General features: G+C 42.1%; 2 protein-coding genes and 1 long non-coding RNA gene across 6 annotated transcripts in view; 1 reads left to right on the top strand and 2 right to left on the bottom strand.

The window, feature by feature from the left end:
* The window catches only part of SPATA6L (spermatogenesis associated 6 like), a 64,967-nt gene extending 55,198 nt beyond the window's left edge, over positions 1–9,769 (bottom strand). For 3 of the 4 annotated variants that reach the window (XR_007719775.1, XR_007719774.1, XM_050761100.1), the window contains exons 1-2: positions 7,596–7,778; positions 3,277–3,414 (exon numbers count right to left, since the gene is read on the bottom strand). Coding sequence is in view for 2 of the 4 variants with exons in the window: in XM_050761100.1 (XP_050617057.1) it covers positions 3,277–3,414; positions 7,596–7,634 (177 nt within the window). In the remaining 2 variants the exon portion in view is untranslated. Of the gene's footprint in view, positions 1–3,276; positions 3,415–7,595; positions 7,779–7,819 lie in introns of those variants that run through there. The other variant, XM_050761099.1, reaches the window with a different exon arrangement.
* On the top strand, positions 3,656–6,628 carry PLPP6 (phospholipid phosphatase 6). The gene has a single exon (XM_050761108.1). It carries the CDS (start codon positions 3,751–3,753, stop codon positions 4,639–4,641), a length of 891 nt encoding a protein of 296 aa, XP_050617065.1. The 5' UTR covers positions 3,656–3,750; the 3' UTR covers positions 4,642–6,628.
* Positions 9,770–17,573: 7,804 nt separating the features above from the next.
* On the bottom strand, positions 17,574–20,383 carry LOC126937571 (uncharacterized). Its single transcript, XR_007719777.1, has 2 exons — positions 20,161–20,383; positions 17,574–17,723 (listed from the first exon to the last, which is right to left on the bottom strand). It is a non-coding gene; the product is annotated as an uncharacterized LOC126937571 (long non-coding RNA).
* Between the last annotated feature and the right edge of the window lie 7 nt (positions 20,384–20,390).

Genomic DNA, 20,390 nt, shown 5'->3' with positions numbered 1-20,390 from the left:
AGAATAAGGTCATACTGGGATAAGGTAGGCCTCTGATAAGACTGGTGTCCTGAGGAGGGGTGGAAATTTGAGCACAGAAACTGTTTTTAAAAAAAAAGAAAAGAAAAGAAAAAAAACTTTAGGCAAAATTAAATTTATTTAAGCAAGGAACGATTCATAAACTGGGCAGCACTCAGAACTAAAAGAGGTTCAGAGACCTCCACTGCTGCATTATGGACAGCAAGCTTTTACAGGCTGACATGAAAATAAGACAAAGAAAATACATTTAATTGGTTGGAGTAGAAAGACCCTAGTTAGAGATCATTGGCAGTTTCTGATAGGTAAAGTCTCTAGTTAAAGGTTAGTTGGCAATTTCTTATTGGTAAAATCTCGTTAGAAGTTCATTGGTGGCATCCATTTGGTAAAAGTCTATAGTTTTACTGTTTACATTGGGCTTCAGTTTGCTTACGCAGGAATTTAAAGCACTGGAGCCGCCCCAGCCTAATGACTTCCCCCACCCCAGTCTTTTTTAACAGTACACACACAGAGTGAATGCCATGTAAATATTGGAATTACACTGCCACAAGCCAAGGAACTATACCAGAAACTAGGAGAGAGGCCTGGAATAGGTCTTTCCCTAGTGCCTTTAAAAGGAATATGTCCCTGCTGACACTCTGATTTCAAGAATTGTAGCCTCCAGAACAGCAAAACCATGTTTCTGTTGTTTAAGCCACTCCATTTGTGGTACTTCTGTATAGCAGCTCTAAGAAACTAACATCCATATCTAAGGATTTTCTCAAGTATGATCTTGGGGAGTAAATGATCAACATGAACTGCTTGAACAATGGCTCATATATTCTTATGAGTAATTTGTTTACCCAAATGCCTCAGAAAATTCCACTTTGAATTAAACAGAAGATCCAAGGAAGAGAAAATTTTCACCACCTGCTGAAAGTAGTTGCAGCTAGAGAAGGGAACAGATACAAGGAAGCTAAAACCAACAGGAAGAAAGGAATATGAACCCAAACAACTCATGCAAGAGGACAATTAATTGAGTGAATTTTATAAAATGAAAAAATGGTTCCATGATTTGTTTGACTAGTAATCTCAAATGTACAGCTTTTCAACAGAGCAGAAGTGGCATCTGAAATGTGACTCAGGCTCACTCTTCTCTTTGACAAATTAAGGAGGTTGGAGTTATCTAGTCGTGTGCTTCTATGATTTTCTATCTTAGGGCTTCTTAGAAAAATATTTTTAAAGGCTTTTACAGGCCAGACGCAGTGGCTCATGCGGTAATCCCAGCACTTTGGGAGGCTAAGGTGGGCAGATCACTTGAGGCCAGGAGTTTGAGACCAGCCTGACCAACATGGTGAAACCCTGTCTCTACTAAAAATACAAAAATTAGCCTGGTGTGGTGGCCGACGCCTGAACCTGGGAGGCAGAGGGTGCAGTGCCCCAAGGTCTTGCCACTGCACTCCAGCCTGGATGGCAGAGCAATACTCTGTCTCCAAAAAAAAAAAAAAGAGGCTTCTACAGAGCAAATTCAAAATTGATATAACTAATAAGAAAATTAGGCCGGGCGCGGTGGCTCAAGCCTGTAATCCCAGCACTTTGGGAGGCCGAGACGGGCGGATCACGAGGTCAGGAGTTCGAGACCATCCTGGCTAACACGCTGAAACCCCGTCTCTACTAAAAAAAAAATACAAAAAACTAGCCGGGCGAGGTGGCGGGCGCCTGTAGTCCCGGCTACTCGGGAGGCTGAGGCAGGAGAATGGCATAAAAACCCGGGAGGCAGAGCTTGCAGTGAACTGAGATCCGGCCACTGCACTCCAGCCTGGGCGACACAGCGAGACTCCGTCTCAAAAAAAAAAAAAAAAAAAAAAAAAAAAAAAAAAAGAAAATTATTGGGGGGGAGGGGAAGACTGCATTTTTACCACCAACTTCTTTTTACCATCAACTTTTTACCACTTTTTTTTTTTTTTTTTTTTTTGAGACAGAGTCTGTCTCTGTCTCCCAGGCTGGAGTGCAGTGGCATGATCTTGGCTCACTGCAAGCTCTGCCTCTCGGGTTCACGCCATTCTCCTGCCTCAGCCTCCCGAGTAGCTGGGACTACAGATGCCCACCACCATGCCCGGCTAATTTTTTGTATTTTTAGTAGAGACGGGGCTTCACCGTATTAGCCAGGATGGTCTCCATCTCCTGACCTCGTGATCCGCCTGCCTCGGCCTCCCAAAGTGCTGGGATTACAGGCGTGAGCCACCGTGCCAGGCTCTTTTTTACCACTTCCAACATCTAAATGGGAGAACTAAGTTCCTTTAGATTCTGATTATATGTACCAAGGTTATAGCCATTTATTTCTCTCTTCTTTTATCCAGCCAGTTTGGTACATTCTTCATTTAAATTAATAGGTTGTGATTTATAAAAATATTACATACAATCTTAGCCCTTCAGAAAATTGATCTTCATCTCTCTCAACCTCAGGTTGAAACAGATAGGTCACTTTCTGGGCCTCAATTTCCAGACCTTTAAAAATGACATGCTCTACTCTGTAGCCTTCCTTCTCCCCAGATCTCCCTTAGTGATATTGTTTGGGGCAACATCATTAGACTTATTAAGGTTAAAACTGATTCCATCTCTAAATTCCAAAACAAAAATGTTAAGAGATTGTCAGTGATGACATAGTAATAACATCAATATTCTATGAAATAATTTAGTGGGAAGAGGGCTGGTAATGTTGTGATTATTTATATCACCATGTTATTCACCAGAATGGAATCTAGCTTTTATCACTGTAGCTAAGTAAACCAGGTGTGAGCTGAGGAAACAGTAAATCTGAACAGCCTTTTTATTTTGTTACAGGATTTTAATTACAGGATTTAACTAATTTCATTTTTTTCATTATTTTTCTTGGTCTAATACAGTTTTTTCTAAGGTCCACAGTTTATTAATAATCCCTTTCATAAATATAATGCAACTACCTCTAACACCTCCAAAAACATTCAGAAATGCTCTCCTTGCTCTAGTTAAAAAATGCCATGGGAGTTCCAAGAATAGGAAACATCAACCGGGGTATTTAGCACTAGATTGACAGAACTTGGCTCAGACCTGCATTACAAAAGCAAGTCTTCCAACTGTGGTTTTGCTTCAAGGCCGACTGCGGTTTTGTACTGTGCTGAAGTGCTTTTGGATAATTTTTTTGAAGGAAATTTACAAAATAATGCTGTAAGACCTGTGTTCTTTATAAGAACTCTTAGGTTACCTTCAGACAACAAAAGCCAATGAGAAAGTCAAGATCACCTTTTCAAATCTCATGCTCTGCTGAATCATAATGGGGAACGCAGAGGGAAAGTTGTTTGTCTCCAGGTACTGATTCAGGAGGTAGACCCCGAGGTACACATCTTGCTTGCCAGGCAGGAACACCCCTGGGCAAGAAATCTTAAAAAGAAAGAAAACAAACAAGAGAGAGAAAACAGGCTTTCCTTTGTTTTGTTACACGGGGCTCTATTTCTTTTAAGCTCCTACAAACACTGACATTTTCCCCATCACCTCATTCCCTCACCTGTACCTCCCAGCGTCAACGTCCTCCCCTCTGCTCTCCTCACATTGGAAATTCCAATTCCCTCACACGTCTCCACCAGGTGTCACAATCGCGCTCTCGCCGGCTCCTCTCCCCGCCCCTCCAGGATGGTAGTGCGGAAGCGGAAGAGGCTGCAGGGCCGGGAAGCCTCTGTTTAGTCCGGCCTGGTACCGGGGTCCGGGCCGCCATCCGCGATGCCAAGTCCCCGGAGGAGCGTCGAGGGACGGCCGCTGGGCGTCTCCGCTTCGAGCAGCAGCAGCAGCAGCCCCGGCAGCCCAGCCCATGGCGGCGGTGGCGGCGGCAGCAGGTTTGAGTTCCAGTCCCTGCTCAGCAGCCGCGCTACCGGCGTGGACCCCACCTGCGCCCGGCTCCGTGCTTCGGAGAGCCCAGTGCACCGCCGCGGCTCCTTCCCCCTGGCCGCGGCGGGCCCCTCCCAGGCGCCCCCGCCTCCGCTGCCCGAGGAGGACCGCATGGACTTGAATCCGTCCTTCCTGGGCATAGCCCTGCGCTCCCTGCTGGCCATCGACCTGTGGCTGTCCAAGAAGTTGGGGGTGTGCGCGGGAGAGAGCTCGTCGTGGGGCAGCGTGCGACCCCTTATGAAGCTGCTGGAGATCTCGGGACATGGCATCCCCTGGCTGCTGGGCACCCTCTACTGCCTGTGCAGGAGCGACAGCTGGGCCGGGCGCGAGGTGCTGATGAACCTGCTCTTCGCCCTGCTGTTGGACCTGCTGCTGGTGGCCTTGATCAAAGGGCTGGTCCGCAGGCGCCGCCCGGCCCACAACCAGATGGACATGTTTGTCACTCTCTCGGTGGACAAGTACTCCTTCCCGTCGGGCCATGCCACAAGGGCTGCCCTGATGTCGAGGTTCATCCTGAACCACCTGGTACTGGCCATTCCACTGAGGGTGCTGGTGGTTCTGTGGGCCTTCGTCTTGGGCCTCTCCAGGGTCATGCTGGGGCGGCACAATGTCACCGACGTGGTTTTTGGCTTTTTTCTGGGCTACATGCAGTACAGCATCGTGGACTATTGCTGGCTCTCACCCCATAATGCTCCGGTCCTCTTTTTACTGTGGAGTCAACGATGACACCATCTCATTGATGATGGCACCAGGAGGTCTGAAGGTTTCCACATTCGATGATGCCAACCTAAACCAGCAGCCATCCCGCTTGTCCCTCTTAGGCATTTCAGGCTTCCTTTGGGATTTCAGGTGTCCCACCATCTTGATGTGCTGCTAGGCTGGAGCACACGCTGGCCATTACTGAACACAGCCATATTAGGGAAAGCAAAAAACCCTCTATTGCATATTTATTCAACAATTGTTTATGTCTCCAGGACAACTGCAAAGAAACCAAGCTGAGGTGGTTATACTGTTGCTGTTAAAAGTTGGTATCAATAAGATTTGTGTTTTGTGGTAATCCCTAAATCAACATACCACTTGTAAACTGAACTTTGAGAAAGAAACATGATGTTCATTCTGTAAATATACATGCAGACAGGCCATGTACTAATCCTAGTCCTTTTCCTGAGGTAGATTTTAAACAGTATTTTTAAAGTTCAAGACATAGGTTTTTCTAGTTTATTCCCTGAAGATCTGTTGCCATAGTTGGGACGATTTCTTCTTAATCCTGATTTTCTTGGTAAGCTTTTTTACTTTATTTTCTCTTTATTATCTCTATCCATATTTGTGGATCGGGTAGTGGGAAAAGAGATTATAATACTTGTCTTTTCTCTCCTCTCCCTCCACCCCTCAAAAGATCTTTATGTGTTTCCCACTACTCCCTGTCTTTTAGCATTCAGAGAAAAAGCCAAGAACTTGCTTAAAGAGGAAACACTTAAAAGGTAGGCATATCTAAGATGCTCATAGAAAAGGAAGAATGGGACATAGCCCCATGCTTATTTCTGTTTACAACCTAACATGGCATGAGAGAGGGCAGAGGAACTAAGTTGCTGGGGAGAGTCAGAGGAACTGAAAGTTTGGGAATAGGCTGACCATATATTATGCCAGTGACCAGTATAACAGGAGGGGCCCTGCTGCCAGTCATCTCCACTGAATAAAGAATAATGCTCCTCTATCAGGGTAATAAAATGGGGAAAGAACGTCTTCTCAATGCAAGAACGTAAGCTTTCTTGTATATACCTGTATGCTACAGTTTTTCACATGGAATTCCGTTTTCTGAGGTACAGCACATTTTAGGTAACAGTATTTAACTTGAAATTCATCAGGGGAGTCTGCTGCTGTACCAGGCACAAGGTATAATTCCAAAATTTCTGTTTACATTGATCTTTACATTTAAAGCTGTTCATCCATGGTGCCTCCCCAAATCATAAGACCAAAGACCACCAAACGCAGGGTAGACTCTGCTCATTATTCTTTGACCCAGAAAGACTGGAGAAGGCATATGCTTTAAATACTGCTCTACCTGAAAAGAAATCCTTTAAATTACCTATGGAAGTGATGTCCTTAGATAATCTTAATGACTGTTTTGGCATTTATAAATAGAAATTATTATGGACTTTGATCTACCATACTGAGATTCGGATAGGAACCTGGAGAATGGCTGTGATAAGTAGATTTTGATTGAGTGAAAGCATGAGCTTGTTCAGAGTGAGGGGCACACTGAAAAAGAAACAGCCATGCCTCAAAATCAAATCATTTGCATTCCCACAACATCCTGAACACCGACTACCTCTTCACTTGCTAAAGCAGCTAAACTGTGAAGCTCTAAGTGGGTTGGGTTTGTTGTTTAACCTTAGTGAGATCCTTTGTTTTAACTGCAGCAATATTCAGGCCGGATATTTGGAAGCAAATGATATTTCCTCTTGCCGTGTCCACAAATCTGAATATGAGGGGCATGAAATTAGGCTTACCATCTAGTTCATAATTACAATTTTGGAATTCCCTGTTTTAGTTGCTGGGGCCTGAGTTTTCTGACTTTTAAAGCATAGATCAATTTCACCTGATGTTTTTGAAGCATCCTAAGTACTGTAGAGTAGAAAACTGATTTCTTTGTTAATTGTACACTGAGGAATGCCTTTTAAAAATCAAAATAAAATTAACCAATAATGGTGAATGAAGTGAGATGAAAACTTAATTTTTGCCTTGATGAGGAGGGAGACTGATTTATCACTTAGCTTCTCAAGAGTTCCTTCATCTTCCTGCACAATTTTTAGAGCTTAAAACTGGTATAGTATGACTGAATATGGTCTAGCCCTATTTGCTGACAGCAAAGTGGGACAAATCCAGGAAATTTTGATCACCTTTCACACCCACATGTATGATGAAACCACAGCATTTGCCAATTGTATGGAGGCCAACCAGATTCCATGACAATTTCCTGTTAGCATTATGCTTGTAATCATAGCCAGTAGAAAAGCCCCTAGAGGAAAGGTGGCATGACATTCTGTTACTAACTACATGGAAGGATTGGAAAATGGAAACTGAAATAAGAGGGAATGGTAGACGCCCAAGTAGAAACCATGGAGTCACTCTGCAACAGCACCTCACTTAGGAAAGATTTGATAATTACAAAATATTTGTTGATCGATTGATTTCCCTTTTGGAATTAGCAAGCCAGAGCCATCACTAAGGGGAGAATAGCATAGGAAAATATCTGATTGCTTCATAGAGTTGGCAAATAATCAGGAAGTGATGGAGCTTTTTAAAATTATTCCCTGGTTAAAGAAGTTTAAAATCCGTTCACAAATTTTTATCCAGGAGAAGAAAATAAAATTCTACCTGGACTTAATGCAGGGTTGTTTGAAAATAATAATAAAAAAAAATCATGATAAAGATAAGAAACATGTTAACTTTAGAACAGGGAAAAAAAAAAAGGTGGGAACAGGTGGAGCTGAATTAAATGTTAAGAAGTCAGGGAAAACCAATACGGAGAATCTTAAGGACAAAGGTACGATCTGTCCCAGAAGATAATGATGTGTTTGTGGTAAGTGGAGGATGTGGGAGAGGGTTGTTGAAAACCACCTGAGACTATTTAAGAGTCCGACTTGAGGTTAAGGAGGGGGAGTTCATCAATCTCTTACCGCCCGGATCTGCAGCTCCACCACCACCTCCAGAGGCATCGTTCCCTGCGTGGGCGAAAGGACTGGAATGAAAAGATCCTTTTGTGCCGAGCCTTGGACCAATTTTTCTTAGTTTAGCTCAATCCCTAGAGCAAATGTTCCCAGAAGCTTCTCCAGTCCCCATCCCCCTATTCCCCCACCGTCCCCCCAAGCCCAGGTCCCTCCCACCGAGACGGGTCTCTCACACTCGAAGCTGGAGTGCAGGCTTCCAGAAGGCGGAAGCGTGGCGTTGCCAGGGACACTCAAACGCGCAGTCTTCCATCGTGGAACGCGCGCTAGGCCCCAGCGCAGACGCGCGTACTCGCGGTGCGCCGCTTGGAGGCGCGGTCGCTGTCCCCCACGCAGTGCCCCCAACTGGAGAGACTGGCCCTGTCTGGCGTGGTAGGCGGATAGAGAAACGCCGATAATCCCAGCTTTCTTTCCATCAGCTCCTGTTATCCCCAATTACCATGTTAAAATGTTTACCGTTTCCATTCTGAAAGTAGAATGAGATCATAGGTCTGTTATAATTTAAATAGTACACGTTTAGTAGCTGCACGACCCCCAAGCCTAGGAATTTCTGTAACAATTCTCATTTAATATAGTTGTCTGTTCCTAAAAATACTCTTTTGCTTATTAGATGTTATGTTTGCTTCGGAAAACATGGCCACCGTCAGTAGCAAACGTGTGCTAATTAGAAACACAAGGTTAATGCTTAAACAGATTTAAAAGTTAGGTACCCCCTGTTAGCAACAATAGAAGTATGTCAGTCTCTCCATAACAGTGTCCAGCCTTTTCTGGGGTTTAGTTTAAGGCAAGCGTTGAGTAGCCCAATGGGTAGTTACTGTATTTGCCATAATCACAGTTACACTGTAAAAACCGTCAGAGGTGGTGGGCAGAGCAAGAGTTCTGAATGGGTAGGGGACATTCACTATATATAATAGACAAAAATGAAGGAAAGGAGCAGGTAGTGGCTCCTTCTAGCAATCCAAAAAATCTAGGAAGGCCAATGCTGTCTCTGAAAAAAAATTAAAAACCCTAAATTGTGTTCAGTCATTTATGACTAGTATTTTGCATTAGAGAGTTATACAATTGGATATAGTGCAGAAGGATGGTCAAGACAAGATTAGGTATTAATTTTGGTAACTGAAGTTTATTTCCCTGGAAGGGAAAAACTTGGTATGATAAAGAAGGGCATATTGTGTCCTTATCCAGTTCCTAGTGCTGTGTCTCTCTGCATACCAAGAGATACAGGTGGGCATCTAGCTACCTATAGTGTCCAGATCATTGATTTGTCACTCACAACTTGCTGACACCCCGAGTGATGTGGGACGGGACCTGTGATGATCCTAACAGGTAGGTCACCAACACCAATGCTAAGAAATCAAGGAGAGTGACAAACAGAACAAATTAATAAATAGCCAGAGTTGTATTGGGAGAGAAGAATCAGTCTTTATTAAGGATCTGCAAAGTGCTAGGGACATTGCATATGCTAATTCATCTCATCCCTATAATAACTCTATCAGGGAGATATTATCCCTATTTTATGATGCAGAATCTGAAGCTAGATAGCCTTTTACTAAAAGCCACAGACCTAATAAGGGAGCAGCCACATTTGAATCCAGGTGTGTCCTACCACATCACTGGGTCTGCAACATAGACATCCTGTTGATCTCCAGAGACACAATGTTCCATCATATGCTCTTCTTAGTCTTAACTCTTGATCTAACTGGTCTCTCCTTGCTTGGCTGCTAGGGCACAGCTCTCTTCTGGTTTCCCTCCAACTTTCTGGCCATTCTTTATTTGTCTGTTTATCCTCCTCTGTCTGGCTAAGCAATGTTTCTAGGTCCTTTCCTTTCCTCACTCTGTACCCTTTACTTAGAGTGTCATCCATTGCAGGTACTGATTAACACATGTACACAGATTTACATACCCCACCAAGACCTCTCTTCTGCTGCCCCTGACAAGGTGGGATCTCAATATCATATCTTATATCATACATATATGTGTCTCCTCTTTGTAGCAACTGCCATAATAGCAGTTCTACATTTGTTCCTGTGACTGTTGATTACTATTTGTCTCCATAATCTATAAACTCTGCATGGCTAAGTGTTTATACCCTAAATAGGATAGAAGATAATAAATATTTTTGAATATTAAATGCAGAGATGGTCAAGCCAATCTGTGGGGGTTAATGTACATGGGTAAAGAGAGGTCCCATCACATGGGGTAAAAGAAATCTGCAGAATTAGAAAGGACCAGGCACAGCTACTTCTGCTAATCTTCTATGGTGATATTAAATGAGTTGATGGGGATACTTCACACTCTCCTAATTGTCCCCACCATGGTTACCTGAGGCTCTCAGCTGCTGTGGAGATGTGGATACCCAATGCCTCTCACTCATCTTGCAAAGTAATTTATCATTGAGGCTGTCCACCTCTGCAGGGGGCCAACAAAGCCTTTTAAGGATTGGACTGTCACCACTACAAGAGAAAGGCTTTGTTAACTGGGTAGGTACCTCTTGGTGGCAGCAAACAGATTTCAATGAACAACCTCTGTTTCCAGAGAGTGTCTGCAGTGCAGCTTGGCCAGTTAGTGACATCAGCATTGCAGAAGTGATACAGCAGCACATCCTGTTCACATCCTGGCCCCAGACAAGAAAATGAAACATGCCCCAAATGGGGATTTTCCAAAGAGTAAATTAACAAAGAACAAGAATATGGCAGATAATTATGGCTCAGATTTTTTTAACTAAAAAAATTAATTATAAGACACAAAAATCATAAATATTTCAAATAATAAGTATATTCATATGAAAGGAAAAAACTATTAAAGAGACAGCACTAATGGGAAGGGTATGGGAAAACACACTGATGGGAGTGTAAATACATACAATGTATTCGTTTTCTATGGCTACTTAACAAATTTAGGGGCTTAAAGCAATACGAATTTATTATTTAATTTTGTGAGAAGTCCAACACAGATCTCACTGGGTTAAAATAAAGGTGCCAGCAGGGCTACATTCCTTGCCTTTTCTGTTTCCTTGCTTTTCCAGAGGTTGCTCATATTCCCTTGGCTTAATGTTCTCTTCTTTCATGTTCAAAACTGGCTACATAGAGCCAAGTCCTTCTCATGCTGCCATCTCTCTGGTTCTCCCTTTCTTTCTTTTTTGTGGGGTTTTTTTTTTTTTTTTTTTTTGAGACAGAGTCTTGCTCTGTCACCCAGACTGGAGTGCAGTGGCACAATCTCAGATCACTGCAACCTCTGCCTCCCAGGTTTAAGCAATTCTTCTGCCTCAGCCTCCTGAGTAGCTGTGAGTACAGGCATGTCCCACCATGCCCAGCTAATTTTTGTCTTTTTAGTAGAGACAGGGTTTCATCATACTGGCCAGACTGATCTTGAAATCCTGATCTCAAGTAATCCGCCTGCCTCGGCCTCCCAAAGTGCTGGGATTACAGGTGTAAGCCACCGTGCCTGGCCTCCCTTTCACTTGTAAGGACCCTTGTGATTGCACTGAAAACACTCAGATAATCCAGGATAATTTCCCTAATTTAAGGTCAGCTGATTAGCAACCTTAATTCCATCTACAACCTTAATTTCCCCATTACCATGTAAGATAACATATGCACAGGTTCCAGGGATTAGGACATGGATATCTTTGGGGGCCATTATTCTGCCTACCACATATAACTTATCCGGAGAGCAATTTGATAATGTCTATCAAACTGTTTAATTTGACTCAGCAATTCCACTGCTAGGAATTTATCCCATGGGTATACTTTCACAAAAATATATGGTGCACAATTATTTCTATTTGAAAAAATACTGGAAACCAGCTAAGTGTTCATTAGGTAGGATCAGATTAAATCAGTTATGTTTTAGCCATATGATGGAATATTATGCAGCATGGAAAAAGAATGAGGCAGACAGAGCTATACATTCTAACAGTAAATAGTCTATAAAATACAGAGTCAAGAAAATGGCATAAAAATGTATACACTGTGCTGCCATTTGGGAGAGAAGGAGAATATTATATCTACATATATGCTTAGAATATCCCTGAAAAGATATGCTAGAAGGTGCTAATAATGTGTTCCTCTGGGGAGGGACCTGGGATAGGGAGGCAGAGAGGAAGTTAGTTTTTCATTGAATATCTTTAGGTACTTAAAAAATATATTTTTGCCAAGTACTTGCATTATTTAGTCCAAAAAGGAAACCACATTAAAACAAGTAGAAAATGTAAAATAATAGAAAGGATTGGTCTGGGAATATAGAAAGGAGCAGGAACTGACTTCTTCAGCTTTTGGAGCTATGTCCTATATACTGCATGCCATAAAAATATCCATGCAAGTGTGTCTGCCACTTCTGCTTCCAGTGCAAGGCTTCTTATCCTGTGATTCCTAGCTATCTCAGGGGTCTTAAACCTCCTGAAATGATAGGCAACATTTCCTACATGTGCATATATGCATCCAGGAAGAGTCTAGCTTTCATAATCTGAAAGAGGAAAGGTTAGTCAAGTCAGGTTTTATGGCACTGTTCAGTGCATGCTGAGTCCTCTTCCTGCCATTGGTTCCCCACCTGAGTTATCAGACAAGCCGACAGGTAAGAAAAGAGGGCCTGTTCTCTCCATCACATCTATACTCCCTTATTAGAGCAAAAGGGCAGCTGTATTTAATAATAAGTGATTAAAAAAACAAAAAGACCCTCAAAGTCCTATTCTAAGCAATTTGTTTATGTCTGGACTCAACAGACTCATTTGTCAGGCCCTACAATCTTTTGAGCAGTGAATTATTCATTAGCAAGTATGAATAACACCAGCAGACTGAGTTTCCAAAGTGAGTTAGTCATTTGCATTTGTAAGAAATGCCTGAAAAGGAAGAAACACAAAAACGAAAAAACACCCAAGAACATGAAATGATCTGGATTATTTCAGTAGTAGTGCATTTCCAGGTCACTGATTTTTCATTTCTTTTAAAGCATGGGCCCAGTCTCAAGACCCAAGAAATAATTGTCTTATATTTGGCCTTTTCTAAAGTCTTTCTCTAAAATTTTCTGTAATAGTTTAGTTTTCTCAAACTCTGATATACAGAGAAGAAAGTTTTACCTTTCTCACTTTTGTATGTATAAGAAAGCTCAATGAACTACATTGAGTTCGTTCTTTGGTTCTAACAAACTGCCTAAGGATGAAGTATAGCAGGGCGCAGAGGCTCACGACTGTAATCCCAGCACTTTGGGAGGCCGAGGTGGGTGGATCACGAGGTCAGGAGATCGAGACCAACCTGGACAACACATGAAACCCTTCCTCTACTAAAAATGCAAAAATTAGCGGGGTGTGGTGGCACAGGCCTGTTCCACCTACTTGGGAGGCTGAGGCAGGAGAATCTCTTGAACCCAGGAGATAGAGGTTGCAGTGAGCCGAGATCACGCCACTGCACTCCACCCTAGGCAATAGAGTGAGACTCTATCTCAAAAAAAAAAGTAAATAAATAAAAAAGATGAAGTGTGTATATAGTTCATACACACATACATATATACATACATACATATATACACATATATAATTTATATATATTAATCTTAATATCCTTTAGGCAGACTTTACATTATATCCTTTGGGCAAACTTTACATTAGCAGAATCTGGCTGTCACCATATGAACTCACTGATCAATTCCAGCCCCACTCTACATCATTATAGGTATGCTTCCCTATGTGATTTATAGGAAGTACCTGTGAAGCACATTTATCAAGAAAGTTGTAGTTGAATCTAATCAACTACACTGAGAGTTGCACTGTCTGATAATAAAAATACGGTAGTCATTTATAGTTATTTAACTGAACTAAAACTAAATACATTTATTTATTTATTTATTTGGAGATGGAGTCTTGCTCTTGTCACCTAGGCTGGGGTGCAGGGGCACAATCTTGGCTCACTGCAACCTCTGCCTCCTGGGTTCAAACAATTCTCCTGCCTTAGTCTCCTGAGTAGCTGGGTTTACAGGCACTCGCCGCCATACCCAGCTAATTTTTTATGTTTTTAGTAGAGATGGGGTTTCGCCATGTTGGCCAGGCTGGTCTCGAACTTCTGCCCTCAGGTGATCTGCCCCCCTCAGGCTCCCAAAGTGCTAGGATTACAAGTGTAAGCCACCGCACCTGTCCAACTAAATACATTTAAAATCCAGTTCCTCACTTGCATTAGTCACACTTAAAGCACACATAGCCACATGTTGCCAGTGGCTACTGGTATTAGATAATGCTGGCAGAATATTTCCAACATCACAGAAAGTTCTAATGGGCAGCATTGTTCTAGAGTTAACTTCACTTAAAGGAAACATGGAGGATAGAAAAACATGTTAATGACAACACAAGGAAGCAGGCAGACATATCTATAACAGAATGCGGGACATTCCAGCACGTACATGCAGTCCCAGCTACCTGAAAGGCTGAGGTGGGAAGATCACCTGAGCCTGGGTGGTTGAGGCTGCAGTGAGCCATGATTGTGCCATGCACTCTAGCCTGGCCCACAGAGTGAGACCTTGTCTCAATAAATAAATAAGTAAACAAACAAATAAATAAATAAATAAATAGAGCTGGGCGCGGTGGCTCACGCCTGTAATTCCAGCACTTTTGGAGGCTGAGGCGGGTGACTCACCTGAGGTCAGGAGTTCGAGATCAGCCTGACCAGCATGGAGAAACCCTGTCTCTACTAAAAATGCAAAAAAAATTAGCCGGGCATGGTGGTGCAAGCCTGTAATTCCAGCTACTCGGGAGGCTGAGGCAGGAGAATCGCTTGAACCCGGGAGGCGGAAGTTGCGGTGAGCCGAGATCGTGCCATTGCACTGCAGCCTGGGCAACAAGAGCGAAACTCTGTCTATAAATAAATAAATAAATAAATAAATAGAATCTGGGACATTCTATAGGACCCTAACCCAGTTAATCTGCAATAAGTCAATGGCATTTAAAAAATAAAAATAAAAAGGAAGAGGTGAGGGAACTGATCTAGATTAAAAGATACTTAAGAGACCTCACAACCAAATGGAATATGTGGACTTTGTTGGGACATTAATTCAAACAAACCAAATGTAATATTTGAGACTATCAGGGAAAATTTTTTTTTTTTGAGACGGAGTTTCGCTCTTGTTGCTCCAGGCTGGAGTGCAATGGCACTATCTTGGCTCATCGCAACCTCCGCCACCATGTCCGGCTAATTTTTTTGTAGTTTTAGTAGAGACAGGGTTTCTCCATGTTGGTCAGGCTGGTCTCGAACTCCTGACCTCAGATGATCCACCTGCCTTGGCCTCCCAAAGTGCTGGGATTACAGGCGTGAGCCACCGCGCCCAGCCTATCAGGGAAACTTGATTATGGGTTGGGCATTTGATAACACCAAGCCATTAATTTATATATATGATAACGCCCTTGTGTTTATGTAAGGCAAATATTAACATTGTTTAGAGACATATATTAAGGTATGTAGTGGTAAAATGATTTAACATCTAAGATTTTGCTTTTAAATATTCCAGTCAATAAATAAAAGGAATAGATAAAGCAAATGTTGTAAAATCTTGATAATTATTGACTGTGAGTGATGGATGAATGGGGTTTCTGTAATTCTATTCTTTTGTGTGTTAAAAAATATTCATAATAGGCTGGGCATGGTGGCTGACACCTGTAATCCCAGTGCTTTGTGAGGCAGATGCTGGAGGATTGCTTGAGGTCAGGAGTTCAAGACCAGCCTGGGCAACATAGGAAGAACCCATGTCTACATTTTAAAAAAATTAGGTGGGCATAGCAGCATGCACTCATAGTCCTAGCTATTCAGGAGGCTGAGGTGGGAGGATCCCTTGAGCCCAGATGTTGGAAGCTGCAATGTGCTATGATCTTGCCACTGCACTCCAGCCTGTGCGACAGAGCACAATCTTGTCTCTTAAAAAAAATCGTAATAACAATTTTAAAAAATCTTTAATGTATAAAATTCCCTTCAATATAAGTCTTACACATACTGAAAAAGAAAATATAGTGGATCTGTTCACCTCAAATGCAGATAAGATGAGAAAATTATTGTGGTGTGTAATAATACTTTACAAGTAATTTAGAGGGACATCCACTTAAAGGGAAAAAGTAGTGCTGTATTATAATAGTGATCTCTGCATGAATATCCAAAACAGCAGCTGGCAATTTGAGTATTTCTTTACATATACACACTTCTCAAGAATTTTTCAGGAATCTTCCAAGGAAGGAATCAAATTGCAATTGCACAGCTTTTAACAATCTTGAAGTCATTTGGGATCTGGACCCACACATGGGTTCTGTTTCACACAACTTTATTAGAGTTCATGAGTCAGACTCATATGTTACTCTTTGGCTTGTGCTTTGATTTACTGGCATTTGTAGGCTCAATGCTTACATAATGATGCAACACAAGTCCTTCTACAAGGGCTGCCCTTGGGCATTTTGGATTACATAGTCTTTCCATTTAAAAGTAATTTCTACTCAGAAAAAAACCTAATTTGCTCCTTTGAGTTCAGCTGGCTAGCTCTACATCCACGGGAGTAATAGGCAAATTATGACCCAAAGCATTTTCCAACTAGTTTTATTTATTATCCAAAATAAGAAAGTAAAAGAGTATGATTAAGTTCCAAGACTTGTTTAAAAAGTGTCTACTGGAGCGAGACCTGGTGGTGCATGCCTGTAATCCCAGCCACTTGAGAGGCCGAGGCAGGAGGATCTCTTAAGCCCAGGAGTTTGAGACCAACCTAGGTAACATAGCAAAAACTGTTTCTAAAAATAAGTGTTTACTATGTCAGGGCACAGGATTCAGATCCTGAAGTCAGCAATGGCTCAAGATGAGGCTACTTCTGATATCATTATACCCACTCCTTATCTCCTACCAAAATATACTTCTTTGTGTTCCCTTTTCACCATCTTCTGCCTTTATTTAATCTTTTCTTTTATCCTTGTTTCCATTCATTCATTCTCTATGCATTTATTCAGCCCACATTTACTGAGTGTCTACTGTAAGCCAGATACTGTTCTGAGCCATGTAAGTACAAGAGTGAATAAGAAACAGTTTGTGCTCTCATGGAGCTTACATTCTATTGGGGGAAGAAACATAGCTAAGTGAACATAAAATAATACTATGATAAATAGTAGAAAGGAAATATACAAGGTGGTAAAATAGAACAGGTTGAAGAAGAAATGAGAACCTCATTTAGACTCACTGGCCAGATTGGCCTAAGAGTATGAGATTTGATCTAAGATCGAAGAAGAGAAGCATGACCACTAGCAAGCCTTTCAAAGTAAGAAAAAAGATATTCAGGTAAAGGGAATAGCAACTCGAAAGGGCCATGAGTTAGGAAAGGAACTGCCATGTTTGAGGAACTGAAAGGAGTCCAAGAGAAATTTTGGGTGGGAGAGGGCAAGGAAGGTGTTAGGGAGAGGGTTTAAGAAATCACACTCAGGGCCGGGTGCAGTGGTGCACACCAGTAATCCCAGCACTTTGGGAGGCCAAGGCGGACGGATCACCTGAGGTCAGGAGTTTGAGACCAGCCTGGCCAACATAGTGAAAACTGTCTCTACTAAAAATACAAAAAATGAGCTGGGTGTGGTGGCGTGCACCTGTAATCCCATAGGAAAATTGCTTGAACCCAGGAGGCGGAGGTTGCAGTGAGCTGAGATGGCACCACTGCACTCCAGCCTGGGAGACAGAGCAAGACTCCATTTCAAAAAAAAAAAAAAAATAAAGACAGGAATGACACTTAGGAATTAGGCTGCCACTAGGTTTCACAGGAACTTTATCAGTTATGGCAGAAAATGTGATAGCCTACCTTACTGCCACAAACTCTTCCTCCTTGCTAACAGAACTCCAATTTTGTTTAGGTAGCAATGCATCCAGCTCCAGAGAACAAATCATAATTTATTTAAGCCAGTTCTGGCCAATAAGATACAAGGATTTCACTAAAAGATTTCGAGAAATACCTTTATTCTTCATATGAGAATCACAGGTGAATACAGCTGTTTTGCCTCCTCCTCTCTCTTCCTGCTTTAGCTTCTGCCATATTTTGATGTGATGTCCAGAGCTGTAGCAGCCATCCTGCAACAATGATGTAACAAGCCTGAAAATGAAAGTAAACAGATTTAGGATGCTGGAGATGGGGGATAGGGATTGAAAGAATCTGAATCTTTCTTTTTTTTTTTTTTTTTCTTTTTTTTGAGACACAGTCTTGCTCTGTCACCCAGGCTGGAGTGCAATGGTGCGATCTCAGCTTACTGCAAACTCCACCTCCCGAGTAGCTGGGATTACAGGCATGCACCACCATGCCTGGCTAATTTTTGTATTTTTAGTAGAGACAAGGTTTCGCCATGTTGGCCAGGCTAGTCTCGAACTCCTGGCCTCAAGTGATCCACCAGCCTTGGCCTCACAAAGTGCTGGGATTACAGGTGTAGGCCACCACGCCTGGCCTGAACCTGAATCTTTAATGACATCTTTGAACTGCTAAGCCTATCCTGGCATCATTGTTTTTGTTAAATAGCCAATAAACGTCCTTATAGTTTAGGTTTCTTTTAGCTGGGGTTTCAGTTATTTGCATTGAAAGCATATAATTGATATAGTAGGGGTGAGACACAATATATATTTTTTTAAATATCTCTCTGGGACGAGTATAAAGAGATTGTAAGGAGCAAGAATGGAACAGAAGCATGGAAGACTACTGCAGTAGTTCTGAGAAGCAATCATAGTGTTCTGGCCTAGGGAGTACGCAGTAAAGCAGGAGAGAACATAAATTCAAGACGTATTTGGGGGTAAAAACAGCAGGACTTGCTGTTGGTGTGAGAGGTAAAGGAGAGGGAGGAACTAAGGCTGAACTCTAGGTTTTGGACTGGATGGTGATGCCATTGATTGACACAGAAAAGACAGAAGTTTGGGGAAGGGAGTGAGATCAAGGGTTTGGATGTGTTAAATTTAAGATGTGTATGAACCATTCAAAAAGAGATGACAAATCAGCGGGTAGACATGAGTCTGGAGCACAGGGGTAAGGTCAGGACTTGGATTTCAATTTGAGAATTATAGATACACAGATGTTATGTAAAGCCACAGAATTCTCCTCACTGGCCAAAATATGAGGAACTCTAAAGTTAGAGGTCAGCTAGAAGGGAAGAAGACTGAGGAGAAGTAGTAAAAGAGGTAGGAGAAAAACCAACAGCATTAGCGTTTATACAGGGCTTACTTTATGCCAGGCATATTCAAAGCACTTGGTGGCTTCATGGAAGCAAAGAGAAAAATGTTTTTCTTTTATTCTTCCCTTTCCAGTCTCTCCTGTTACTTTCACCCCTAAATTCAAAAGGTTTAGGTGCAAAAGTGATTCTCAGCTTTTATTTGTAATTAATTTTATAGTAATCTTGTACTGTTATAATTACTAATGTACATTCATTGGAAAAATTTCAAACAGCACAGTACAGGGAAGCTAAATGTGGAAAGTAAAGGTCCTCAGCAGCTTTTCTTCCTAGGCTCACCCACCCGAGGTAATCATTAACAGTTTCTTGTATATCCTCCAGGAATGTTCTGCACACACCCCCACATGCACGCAAATACCATCTCTCTCTCTTGCCCTCTCTCTGTATACGTACACATATGTTTAATTCTGCAAGTTGCTTTAAAACTCAATACCTTTTGGAGGTATTTATGTATCAGCATATTTAGATACAATTTACTTTTTTAAAAACGGGTAATATCCCATTGTATTAATATTCCGTAATTTAAGTTCCTCTATAGATGGACAATCAGAATACTTTTTTTTTTCTTGCCACACACACACAAAAATTGCTGCCAAAAATCTTTGTAGATAAATCCTTGGATATTGGTGCAAAAATAATTGTTCCATACTTCCTTAGTGGTGAAATTGCTGAATCAATCCGCTCAAGCCTCTCATATTGTCAAATTACTCCTCCTAAAAGGTTACACTAATGACATTCTTACATCATTTGCTTACGTCTTGGTACACATTTGGTATTAAGCGACTTCATAAGTTTGCCAATCTAAATACATGGAAAAAAATGGCGTCATGTTGTTTTTATTTGGGTCTCTTTATGAGTAGGGCAGCAAGACCTGATTGTTAAACGTGCAAGTTCTGAAGTTAAACTCCCTGGGGCTGGATGCTACCTCTTCCTTGTAAAATGTGTGGTCTCAGGCTTGTTAGGTCTATTGCCTCGTCTCCAAAAAAGGGGATAAAGAGGGCACACATCTTTAGGCTTAAACAAGATACGTAGGAATACAGGAAGCCCTTCTTATACGTTCGCTACTAGCGGTACTGATCCTAATTTTTTTGAAGCCGTGCTCGCTTTGGTACTTTATTTTTGGTGTACTCCTCCAACCAACCAACCACAGAATTCTGTTGTTGCCTGTAATTAGAAATGAGAGGAAAACTGGCTCCGCTTGCTCAAAACTCTCCTCCCTCCGCCCCAACTCTGCCTTAGAATCACTGGTTTAAATGTCAACGTAAAGGAACGAGTTGCAATTTCCAAGGAACATGCAAAGTGGACACCTGGGCTGCGTACCTCCAGGCGGCCAGGACCCGCCGTTTTCGGTATAGGGAACACCAGAGAGCAATACCTAACGCTACCTAACAAACATTTCTCCACCCACAGCGCCATTAGCCGTTAAGTTTGCAGTGCCGAAAAGCTCAAAGAGAATGGTGCTTAAAACAGGAATACAATTGTAGATCCACCCCCTACACGCAAAGAGCCCGGGACGCGCCTTCACAGCCCCGCCCCAACCGGAAGTGACG

Source organism: Macaca thibetana, chromosome 15, assembly GCF_024542745.1.
Source record: "Macaca thibetana thibetana isolate TM-01 chromosome 15, ASM2454274v1, whole genome shotgun sequence".
Lineage (NCBI taxonomy): Eukaryota > Metazoa > Chordata > Mammalia > Primates > Cercopithecidae > Macaca > Macaca thibetana.
This window is presented reverse-complemented; position numbering and strand designations above follow the sequence as displayed.